Here is a 12759-nt window from a genome sequence, read left to right on the forward strand (position 1 = left end):
TTACCAATTATATGAAAAAGAAAAGGTTTTCTATTCTAGTGTGCTTTGCTAATATTAAATGCATTATTCATTAAAGGAAATAAGAGAAAGAATTTTTGTGCAGGCATAAATTTCAGCAAGGAGAGGAGAAGGGAGGGAAAGCTGGAAAGAACTGCCTGTTTCTAAAGTGTCAGACATGACAAAGTCCAGGGAGTTTAAAGTTGTTCAAAGTATATGAAATACATAAGCACTTACTCTTTTCAGACTATATCCTGCATAAAATATGATAGGAGGAAGTAATATGTTGAAAAATACTTCTGGATCAAAGGTAACCTGTTAAAATAAAGAGTTCTTTTAGAAGAATTCTCGTAGAAGACCTCGTATTACATTATCAAATTATGAAAAAGAAAAAAGATTGAATGTTAAACTGGTGAAAGGCAAGAATATTACTGTGGTCACTGAAAAATATTTCATATAGGATAGCTGTGGTTCTATTTCTCAACCAAATGACAAGGAGACAGTGTTGGAGCAATCAGTTAAGTCATATCTGTGGAAAGAGTGGTAAAATACTATGACATTAAAAATCTTAAAAACGGGAAAAAGCATGAACATATCTTTGCTTTAAATACAAGAGACACCCCCAAACTGGTAACAAAATTTGGGGGTATGCCATTATTGCTGGCATTAAGAAACAGACTTCTCACACAGGTCATGCCTCTAAAGGTATACAGCATAATATTATGGTAAGAAATTTCTGAATGACTAAGATTTCTAGTCCTGACAGCCTGTTTCTTTTAATATCTATTCCTTATAATAACAGAGATGCCCCTTTCTGTTCATAAGGCTGCAGCAGGATCTGACATGAACACAAAGCAGCTACACACATACCCATGTTAAAATTTCATTTACTAGAACTTTTAAGGAACCGGAATTTTCCACAGGTGGAAAGGACTCTCGCTGCAAAGTAAATTAAGCTCGTATGAAATTGTAAAAAGCATTAAAGATGGTCAGAACCACAATCCAAATAGCTATGAAAGCCAAGTCCTGCCCATGCAGAAGACAGAAGTGGAGGCACATGGCCGAGGGTGGGCGGCAAACAAGAGACCCGAGCAAAGAGGCCCCGAGAAGCTTCATGGGGGACTATGGCAGGGACAGGAGAAAACAGCTCCAGGAACGTCTGGGGGCCAGTAAGACTGCGGCACAGCCTCCTACATAAAGCTTTATGCACAGCATGGTACAGTAACTGATCCTCAGAATGAGGCCCCTAAAGTTGTGCCAGATTATGAATCAAAGAAAGATTAAATTGTCCTCCATATAGGACACAGTCAAAACAAGAAAGAAATAATATTCAAAGAAATATTAATGAAATATTTTAGGTATTATCAAATAAACTCAATGTGCCAATAAACTCTAAGGACCATCTGCAAATTGAAAGAAATGCTTACAAATTCTGCTTAAGTCAATACTAGTCACCATTTATTACAATTATAAACATCACAGAATGGAACAAAAAGGATTATAGTACTTAGCCTCAATCAGAAAATGAAATGTACAGATGTCCATTTCCTTAGCATTATATTACACTTGTTAATTGAGATTTTCTCCATTTTAAGAGACTGGTTTTAAACATCATTAAACATTCACTATTAATTCTTCTCCTGAATCGCTTTGCTGCTAGTTACACACTTCAAAAAAACATCCAAATATTCCCTTTAACGAAGAACTTACCTTTCTAAGCATTTCATTATCTTGAACGTTATTGAGTTCGTGTGAACTAATCTCTCCTTTAAGTGTATATTCATAAAATTTTCCACTAACATTTACCAATAAGGTAGTTGGGCTTGACTGCACTTCACAGCTCAGGGTCACATTATTTACATCACTTGGAACATGAATGCCATATCGAAGCACAAGGCCCACCAAAAGACCTGGAAATAATAAAAGAACCATATAAGCTCTTCTTTTGGACAAAGACTGCTTCTTGTGTACCCCACACATACCTTTGGATTGCTAACAGGAAAGCTCTTATGATAGTCCCCTGTGGTTCAGAACCAATTTCTAGACCAAATGCAGTTACATTTTAAAGTATTATTATTATTATTATCTTAAGATTTTATTTATTTGACAGAGAGAGACACGATGAGAGAGGGGACACAAACAGGGGGAGTGGGAGAGGGAGAAGCAGGCTTCCCGCGGAGCAGGGAGCCCGATGTGGGGCTCGATCCCAGGACCCTGGGATCATGATCTGAGCCGAAGGCAGACACTTAACCATTGAGCCACCCAGGTGCCCCCATTTTAAAGTATTATTAAATTTGAAAATCTAAGAGTCTAATATTCATCTAATCCAGTGCGACAAGAGGAAAAAACATTCCCTAGGTTACAGCATATATCACTGCATTTCTAGATCAAGATAATAAGTAGGTGATTAGGAATGTAACAAAATAAAAAATATCTTCAAATGATCTGTACACAGAATATGCTCCAAGGTGTCCCAACCAAATGTGTTTACCACCTCCACCTCCACCCATCAATTCATAAGACTGTTAAACACGCAACACTTCCCAGCACCTGGCTGGCCAAATAATACACATTTAACAAATCGGAATGTCATTTGCATTTGTAGATCGACTGAGTTCTTCTACCACTAAAAGGTCATATTTTAATTTAAAAATATGTGCTTTGGGCCACCTGGGTGGCTCAGTCGGTTGGGCGTCTGCTTCGGCTCACGTCATGATCCCCGAGTCTTGCATCGGGCTCCTTGCTCAGTGGGGAGCCTGCTTCTCCCTCTCCCTGCTTGTGCTCTCTTTCTCTCTCTCTCTGGCAAATAAATAAATAAAATCTTTAAAAAATTAAAAAGATATAAAAATATGTGCTTCAAAATCAAAACATGGAATAGAAGTCCTCAGGCCAGTGCTATGACATCAACATATTGCTAGAATTGTACGTGGACCATCATATTGATATTTAAATGTGCACAATGTTCTAGGTACTAACACCTATATTGATCAAACTGTTTGATAATGGCTTTAATGGGATGTAATTCACATACCATAAAGTTTACCCTTTTAAGCCATTAAGTGGCTTTTAGTATATTCACAAGGTCATATACTGATCACCACTAATTCCAAAACATTTTCAATGTTCCAAAAAGAAACCCCATACCTATTAGCAGTCACTTTTCACCACACCCCCCAACTCCCAGCCCCTGGCAACCACTAATCTTTTTTCTCTATATATAGATTTGCCTATTCTGGACATTTCATTTAAACAGAATCCCACAATATTTGAATTTTCATGTCTGGCTTTTTTTTTTCACTCAGCATCATATTTTTAAGGTTTATCCCTGTTGTAGCATGTATTAGACCTTCATTCCTTTTCATGGTCAAATAATATTCCATGGTATAGATATAGCTCAACTGCAAACTGAACTCAAACTTCTGGAACTTCCCTTAACTCCAAGATGTACTGCATACCACTATCAGTTACACTTTACCTCCCTGTTTCCTTTCACACTAACCTGCCAGCCACTCTTTTAATATATGTGACTAGAGTACTACGCTGAGTAGGCCCCCGGGGTTCAGAGATGAAAACAAGGTCCCTCCTTCTCAGCCCAATCAGAGAAAACAGACCAAATAAACAATTATAGTATGGTAGATATGGATACAAGGTGTTATAAAAACAGAAAAGAGTTACCTAACCCAGCCGGGGAAAGTGGGAAGGGGTAGTGGGACAGTAGGGAAGTCTTTCCAGAGGAGTCACCTAAGCAAGGAAACAAAGTAAAAGAAGAGGTTTTCCAGGTAGGAGATACAGTAGGACACATCCAGTCATGGAAGAGTGGGAGAACACAGGCCATTCAGGGACTCACACGTAGTTCAGTATGGCTGGGTTATAAGTGAGAGTTGAGCGTGAAAGATCGGCAGGAGCTGAGTCATAAAAGACCTTGCAAGTTGGGGAAGGGAGTTTAGACTTTATCTTGAAAGCAAAAGGAAGTCATAGAAGGATTATAAATAAACAGTGGCTTGACATCAGATTTCTATTTTAGAAAGACTGGTTGTTCTAGACCACAGTGGTTTGAAGGGGCCAGATAGAAGGCCACTGCAGTCCTTCAGGCACTAAGAGCTTAGGGCTTCATCTAAGAGGGCAGAGAAAGGGATGGAGAAGGATTTTTAGAAGGTATTATCTTTTAGAAGAATTCGGTGACTGAGTAGACCAGGAGGAAGGGAGACTGGGAGAAAGACTAAGAGGAGCCAAACTGACTTGGCAACTATATGGGTAAGCCGGCCTGAGCAACCAGATAGGTAGCAGGGCCATTCAGTGAGAAAGGGAACAGGTTCACAGGGGAAAACGTACAGTTCTGTTTCGGACCTATTGAGTTTGATGTACCTGTGACAACATGCACAGTTGAGTGTGTGGGATCTGGAGCTCAAGGAAGTAGGGGGTCTCAAGGGGAGATGGCTGAAGTCAGGTGCCTTTGAGATTACCTGGGGAGCAAATAAAATGGGAAGAGGACTATGGATATACGCCCAGAATTTTATCCCAACATTTAATAGCCAATGTAAAGGAGCTGGTAGAGGAGGAGGAGCTGATGAAGGAGTGGAAGGAAGAAAAGTACCAGGAATAGGAAGGAAGAGGAGGAAGTGATGAAAACTAGCCAATGCTGCAGCCAACTCAAGGAACACAGGTGTTAAGAAGGGTCCATCGGGTGTGGGAACGAGGAGCTCACAGGTGACCTTGGTAAGGGCAGTTCCAGTGGAGCAGTGGGGGCAGAAGCCAGGCCAAAGTGGGAAGTGATAAATGCGGGAGAGGGGACAAATGTGGGAAGTGGGGAGGGTGCAGAGATGAGGGATTCTCCAGGCAACTTACAGTCACATGTTTTTTAAAGCGAGCAGCAATGAGTAACTGCTAAACAGTACGATCACCTGAAATTTTTAAAAAGTTTTTAACAAAGTCGCAGATTGAAAATAAATGAAAGAGAAAATATTTGCAAATCATATATCTGCTAAGGGACTAATATCTAAAATACATATATCTGATAAGGATACAAAATATCCCAAAATACACATAATAGCCAAAAAAAAAAATCTGATTAAAAAATGGCCAGAAGATCTGAACATTTTTCCATAAAAAATGGCCAGAAGACCTGAACTGATATTTTTCCAAAGAAGACATAGAGATGGACAATAGGTACGTGAAAAGATGCTCAACATCATTAAGCATCAGGGAAATACAAATTAAAACCATGATGAGATCACCTCACACCTGTCAGAATGGCTAAGATCAACAAGACAAGAACTAAATGTCGGCGAGGCTGTGGAGAAAAGGGAACCCTTGTGCACTGTTGGTGGGAATGCAAACTGGTGCAGCCATTGTGAAAAACAGTATGGAGGTTCCTCAAAATATTAAAAAAAAACAACCTACCATATGATCTAGCAATTCCATTTTTGGGTATTTATCTGAAGTAAACAAAAACACTAACTCAAAAAGATATATGTACCCGCATATTCACTGCAGCATCATCTACAATATCCAAGACATGCAAACAACCTAGTGTCCATCAATGAATGAATAAAGAAAATGTGGTGTATATACATGATGGAATATTACTCAGTCATAAAAAGAATGACATCTTGCCATTTGCAACAATATGGCTGGACCTTGAAGGCATTATGTTAAGTGAAATAAGTCATACAGAGAAAGACAAATACTGTATGATCCCTCTTATATGTGGAATCTAAAACAAAACAAAACACCAAGCTCATAGATAACAGAGAACGGACTGGTGGTTGCCAGAGGCAGGGTGTGGGAGGTGGAAGAAATTAGTGAAGACGTGTATGTTTATTTAAAAATTAAAAAAATGAAAGATACACTGTGAAAATAGCTAACCTCTAAAAAAACAAAATAAAAAAGGGACAGTTGGGTATTAGCTGGGTTTGATAAACATAACCTGGGTGAGCAAAGACTATAGATCCACAGTCATCCTGCCTATATGATACAGAAAGAGCTCTTTCTCTACTATCCCGTAAGACCTCCTAATTAAGGGGCTCAGTAAAAGCCGCCCCCCTTTATATTTATGTGCCACAAGCCTAGCTAAGCCACTACAAATAATAACAGCAGCACAAATTCTTTCCATGTCCTTAAGGCCGACTGTGTAAGGAATGGTATCTACCAGTTTTGCACTCCGACTCAACGCTGAAATGTCACTGGGTGCCCTGAGGAGGACTCAGCACTTGGACAAATTTGAAACACACACTTTGGCAGTCAAAACTTCAGCAAGGAGAATAATTACTTAGGTTGGAAAAAATTGAGATCCTTTTATTACAGCATCAGACATCTGAAAAATTGGAATTTCTCTGAATAAAGTTGACAGTTCAAGTTAATTTGGGTTCTCTGAAAGGTCAAATCATAATCATAGAGTTAAAGCAATTCTCAGTGAAGAGAAGTACACAAAAAGAGTGCTTTGTTAAGGGGATAAGGAGGAAACTTTCAGCCTCCTACTTAGAGGCACAAAAAAACATTGACATCATGAAATTTAAAATTACCACTAATAGGCAACAAAGAATACAACCTCAAAGACATATCTTTCACAGAATAGAAAGGTCCCACCTCTCCTACACATTCCTGACCCTCTTGTGCTGGATCCCCTCCCAGGGATAAAGAACTCAGTGTATCACCCAGGGCTCCAACACTGTATGGGGCTCACGGTCAATGGAAATTGGTTTTCTAAGGGATCTCGGCCCATTCTCCCAGGCTATGACACTAAAAGCCTCTGATAGTCAAAAATATGGAAGGAATATTGCTGGGATATCAACTGTGGTCAAAATTGATAAAATTTCTACAGATTAACAAGCGTATGTATGTACAAAGAGATTTACATACACATATGTATGTGTGTGTATTATATAACATTTATCCACTTCTTGAAGAATGCTGTTAGAATTTGTTTTAAAAGCTAATTCATGGGGCGCCTGGGTGGCTCAGTTGTTAAGCGTCTGCTTTCGGCTCAGGTCATGATCCCGGGGTCCTGGGATCGAGCCCCATATCGGGCTCCCTGCTCCATGGGAAGCCTGCTTCTCCCTCTCCCACTCCCCCTGCTTCTGTTCCCTCTCTCGCTGTGTCTCTCTCTGTCAAATAAGTAAATAAAATCTTTCTTAAAAAAAAAAAAAAAGCTAATTCAACTTCAAGATGGCCAAAAAAGGCAAGGCCTTTGCCGACCTCTGGTTAGTTTTATATGTGTTTATTCATCTTTTTGTCTCCTAGAACATTTTCTACAGCAGCTCCTCCAACCTTTACCCTCCTTCTCAAATCTTCAATCTCACTGCCTCCTTTTCGGAGAAGCCACAGGCCATCTGATGTAAGCTGCCTCAATTCCAAGCCTCCCCGTGTCAACATTAGCTCATTTCTCTTTAGCCCCTCTCTGGGGAAAGATCAACCTCTTTTCCAAGGGAATTCTTTCACTTAGCACCTGAATCAATCAATCCCCATCCTAATTCTTTCATATATTATCTAATCCTCATAACCTTATGTAGTAGATATTATTACAAATCTCTCAATCATTGTTTCTTCATCTCTAAAATGGGGATAAATGACTTAGCCAACAGTATTTGGCATTAAGTGATAAAACCAGCACTGAAGTCTGGTTTTTCTATTTCCAAAGCCTCTCTAATGTTCTTCTTCTTAATTTTTAAAAAAGATTGTATTTATTTGTCAGAGAGAGAGAGACTGAGAGAGAGAACACAAGCAGGGGGAGTGGGAGAGGGAGAAGCAGGCTTCCCACTGAGCAGGGAGCCCAATGTGGGGCTGGATCCGAGGACTCCGGGATCATGACCTGAGCCGAAGGCAGACGCTTAACAACTGAGCCACCCAGGCGCCCCCCATCCTTTTTTTTTTTTTTAAGTAGGCTCCATGCTGGCGTGGAGCCCACTGCGGGGCTTGAATTCATGACTCTGAGATCTAGACCTGAGCTGAGATCAAGAGTTGGACGCTTAACCGACTGAGTCCCCCAAGCCTCTCTTAACTTCCTAATCATCTTCTCGTTCTCATATCACAATGAACTGCTCCAGTGGTTAAGGTCTCTACTCCCTCACAGCCTTCCCTCACAATCTATCTCCAAAACCTCTACAACATAAGTATTATCTCTCTACATATATGATCTTATGAAATTTAGTATAGCATGATGTAGGAGAAAAAGCACAAGTTTGAAATTCAGATAGATGTATGAATTCCGGCTCCATCAAGTTCTAGTCTGTGACCTTAGGGTTGATAACCTCTCCTTGAACCTCAGTTTCCTTATGTGTAGTGATGATAATACTAACCGGTTTATCTTTATGGTTAAGTTTTATCTCTTCAGTATAAGGCAATAAGGTTAGGGGCTAAGAGAATGGGGCTGCTGGGCCAGACTGACTGGGTCTGAATCCTGGCTCAATACTTACAAATTATGTGACTTCAGGCAGGTCATTTAACCTCTCTCTGCCCCAATTTCCTTATATGTAAAATGGGAGAGATACTAGTACCCATCTCACAAGGTTGTTAGGGGGTTTAAATGAACACATTAGAATGCTCAATAAACATTACCTATTAAGGCACTAGATCGTAAGTGCTTTGTGGGCAGGGATGATGACTCATATCTGTATTTTCCATCATATCTCATACGTCAAAGACACTTAATATTTATTGATGAAGCACGTCAGTTAAGCGTAGGACTCTGGATGCTGGAAATTTCAGGCAAAATATTTCTTCCCTGTCCCTTGCTTTCTATACTATCTGTAAACACACTACAGTGAGTGATCACTTTTCAGACTTAGTTAACTACCCTGACAATTTTTACTAATGGTGACTCACTTTTAAGCTTCTTAAGCAAGTTAGCCCAGTGAACAGAACACTTGGGTGCTTTCACATTGTGTTTGCAATTGGAGCAATGAGGCTATATTACAATCTAGAAACTGATCACAATTTAATCTTTTCTTTTTTTACTCTTGATTCTCGAAAAGATAAAGGAGAGGCTTATTTTAAATAGCATTTTCCAGGATTTAGGTAGCTAAACCGACATGACAGAAATAAAATCATCGGTGGGCTGAATCTTGGAGGGGTAGATAGTCCCAGAGTAAGGAGCCTTTTCATCCAGAAGTCAAGCTGAAAAATAAAGGTCTTAAAATAATATATTGACATAACAGCTATGATGGTATAAGAGTCAAAGAAAAGGTAAATGGCAGACAGTAATTAGGATTAGAAAACATTGATTCCCATGGCACTGAAAATTCTTTGACCCAATCCCATCTGTTCTCAAACTGGACTTGGGGGTTAGTTAGGAGGCTGTTTATCCATATCCCCCATTGCCATACTGAGAAAATGGAACAGGCTAAAGAATGCCAAGTCGTGGCAAAGCAAGCCCAGATTTGACTCCCGATAACACCCTTCCACTTGATATTCGGCAAGAGATACTCTTGTTTTTCCTTTACAAAATACTAACACTAAGGTACTCCATTACCTTTTACTACCAGAAACATCAGGAAATGCAGTCAGTAATACCACTTTTCTATTTAGCTGAAGAGTTAGAGGAAGTTAATGGTATCAACTACCAAGGAGCAAATATTTTTGGGGGCAATTCTAAGTACTTATTTGATACTAAAAAAATACTGTTTGCCTCTTATACGACTAAGGAATTAAAAGAACTATTTTAAGCCTAACCTGAGAAAATGCAGATATAACAGCAATAATAATAGTATCACAGCTATCATTTATTGAACATTTACTTAGGGGTCAGGTACTAAGCTAAAAACATTTCTTCCTCACAATAACCCTCCTATCATTTTCCCCAATTTATAGATCACAGTGTAAGAGGGTAAGGGACTCGCTTAAGATCACACAGAACAGTTAGCACAGTGGGACAGGAATCCTGGTCTGACTCTAAAGCAGGAGTTGGCAAACCACAGTGATGCTTTGTTTGTGTATGGCCCATGTGCTAAGAATAGTTTTTTTTATGGTTTTTAGCTTTGTAAAAAGAAAAAAACAAAAAGAAGAAAATGCAACAGAGACCTATGTGACCCACAAAGTCAACAATATTTACTATCTGGCCCTTTACAGAAAAAAATTGTGTCTGGTCTGAAGCCCTGCACCTTTTTTTTTTTTTTTAAAGATTTTATTTATTTATCTGACAGAGAGAGACACAGCGAGAGAGGGAACACAAGCAGGGGGAGTGGGAGAGGGAGAAGCAGGCTTCCTGCTGAGCAGGGAGCCCGATGCGGGGCTCGATCCCAGGACCCCGGGACCATGACCTGAGCCGAAGGCAGATGCTCAACAACTGAGCCACCCAGGCGCCCCTGAAGCCCTGCACCTTTAACCACTACATCATACTCTCTCCATAGGGAGGAAAGAGGCTTCTGTGATCAGTTCCTTATTTTAACACCATAATACTCATTTGGCATTTAACTGAATTTAAGATGCCATTATTTTCTTTATGTGATCTGTCTACCCAAGAGGGCTAAGTGCCTTGAAGGTGGAGATCTATTTCTTTGTATTTTCTGTGCCTAATACATAGTTGGCTGACTAGCAAATGTTTGTTCAATATAGTAAATATAAATCATACATTGTTATACAGAGAAATTATATAGAGATGTGTAGCTTAAGGGGCGCTGCAAGTAAAATGCAAAAAATATGAAGTATGAAAACCATCTAATATGTCTAAAAACTAAGAATCCTAGGGAGCAGAGATATTTGCACACAGGCTTAGAATCATATTACCTTACAGATGAAAAATAAACCTGAGTTCATGCATTTTCCTGATGCACATAACTGCCTTGTTTTGTCACCCTTGAGATGCACATATGCACATTCCAGAAGTCTGTATTTACTGGAAAGGGCTGGGGAGGAGGGTCGTGGAGAAATGTCTCTTTTGTGCCAAGGCTTCTTCTACCTATTTGCAAGTCTGAGAAACAAAGCTCAACAAGCTCATCAGTTTAAGCCTGTTCCATATGAAGATAATCTTCACTCACGGACTGCACAGAAAGGATTGTCTGTCCACCCTCATGTCTTCAGCCACCTATACCCTCACAGTCACATTAAGACAGTCAGCAAAATATACATCTTTACCTCTCATGAGGCCTCGGAGCAGGCCAAAATGCCTGTGAGCCCATGGTTTGATTTGCCCTTCTCGCTTTAAGACCAAAATATAAAAATACATAAATGAGAAACCTCAAAAGGAAAAAGCACACTAAGACAACAGAACTGAAGCCATTTACTCAGTGATCTGTCAATAACCTTATGCCATCAGCAAGTCACCCAAACTGCATATGCGTGGTGTTCCTAATCACTGTTTGGCTGAACAGTCCTGATCAGCGTATAGTACAACACACTGCTGGGAGATCTTTAACTCTTTCCTGTCCTCACCTCGATACGCCTCGATTAGGACCGAAGACCATACGTATCCTAGTCAGATATTACGAGCACAGTACAATAAATCAGGATGTCATTAAAAATATCCCAAGCCTTCCTTGTAGCTTCTTTTGCGTTCGGGTTTTCACTTGCGCTACACGGGAGGTAAGGTTTTCATTCTCAACCTCGAAAGGACAGGGCGTAGCAAGAGCTGGGTGATGGGTAAAGGTGGACTCTGGTTCCAAAAGGACGCCAGATCCTGAGCAGTAGAAATACTACTGCAGCTTCAGTGGACCTTAAACAAACTGACACCCCAGAGAAATAGATCGCTATGCTGTCTTCCCCTCCCCCAGTCCCCAGCCCAATCCGAGACACCGCACCCACTCCCTTCCCATCCTCAGTCTCGGGTCCCGAGCTTTGTAGGCAGAGGCGGAGGGGGGGTGATGCGCGGAAGAAAAAGGGGGTGGGGTCGGAGGAAAAAAAGGTGTGGACAGGCAAAGGAAAGGGGGTGCGAAGCAGAGAAAACGGGGGGCGAAGCTGAGGAAATGGAGTGAGGTAGAAAAACGGGGGGCAAAACAGAAAAAGGGGGGATGAGGCTGAGAAACGGGGGTGGGGGAGAAGGCGAGGCAGAAAATGAAAGGAATCAGAAGGGGAGCCGAACGCAGGCCGAGCAGGGCCAGGAGAGGAGGCGAAGCAGCCGGCGGGCAGAGAAAGGGGGAGCGCCAGGGGGCGGACAAGGGTTGAGGCACTTGCCATAAATCATAGCCAGGCCGGTTTCATGCAGGAAGCGGGCCCGGCGGTGCTTGAAGAGCCAGATCGTGAGGATGGTGAGGGTGAGCAGCAGGATGAAGATGAGCAGGTTGGCGCTGTCCTGCCGGTGGCTCTCCTCGGCTTGCTTCTCGGACACGATCTCCTCGTCCATGGCTCTCGCCGCTCCGCCGGCGCCGTCCGAAGCCCCGGCCCAGCCAAAGACGCCCACTGCGAGGAGCAACCAGAGCGGCCGCATGAGCCGGCGGGCCCCGGGGCCACTGCCGCCGCCACCGCCGCCGCGGCTGAGGGGCGCCCGCAGCCAGCCGCGCCGAGCCATGACTCCCCCCGCCCCCCGCCCCGCTCCTCACCCGCAGCCGCCCGCGGTCGGACCACTCCCCGAGGGCTCACGGGAAAGGGGCGGGGCCCCAGGGTAGCCGTCGGAGCGCGCGCCGCCGCCGCCGCGGCCGCCGCGGCAGCCGCCACCGCCGCCGCTCTTAAAGGGGACGCGGCACGCCCGGCTCGCTCGGCCCCATCCCTTTGCCCTTCGGGCCTCCACCGCACCGGCTCCCCGCAGCCGCACACTCAGGTCCTGCCAGGGAACGAAAGGCTGTCGCATCTAGCCCACGGCCTTCTGGAAAAGAAACCTCAGCTCGGCGTAATCAA

At 42.4% G+C, this 12759-nt stretch overlaps 1 protein-coding gene across 1 annotated transcript in view; it reads right to left on the bottom strand.

Annotated features, from left to right (window-relative positions):
* The window catches only part of SLC9A6 (solute carrier family 9 member A6), a 50915-nt gene extending 38466 nt beyond the window's left edge, over window positions 1-12449 (bottom strand). The window contains 3 exon segments of the mRNA XM_027608666.2: window positions 235-312; window positions 1708-1907; window positions 12100-12449. Of these exon segments, the coding sequence (XP_027464467.2) occupies window positions 235-312; window positions 1708-1907; window positions 12100-12433 (612 nt within the window). The 5' untranslated portion in view covers window positions 12434-12449.
* Window positions 12450-12759: the final 310 nt, after the last annotated feature.

The sequence above is a fragment of the Zalophus californianus genome, chromosome X (genome assembly GCF_009762305.2).
Source record: "Zalophus californianus isolate mZalCal1 chromosome X, mZalCal1.pri.v2, whole genome shotgun sequence".
Lineage (NCBI taxonomy): Eukaryota > Metazoa > Chordata > Mammalia > Carnivora > Otariidae > Zalophus > Zalophus californianus.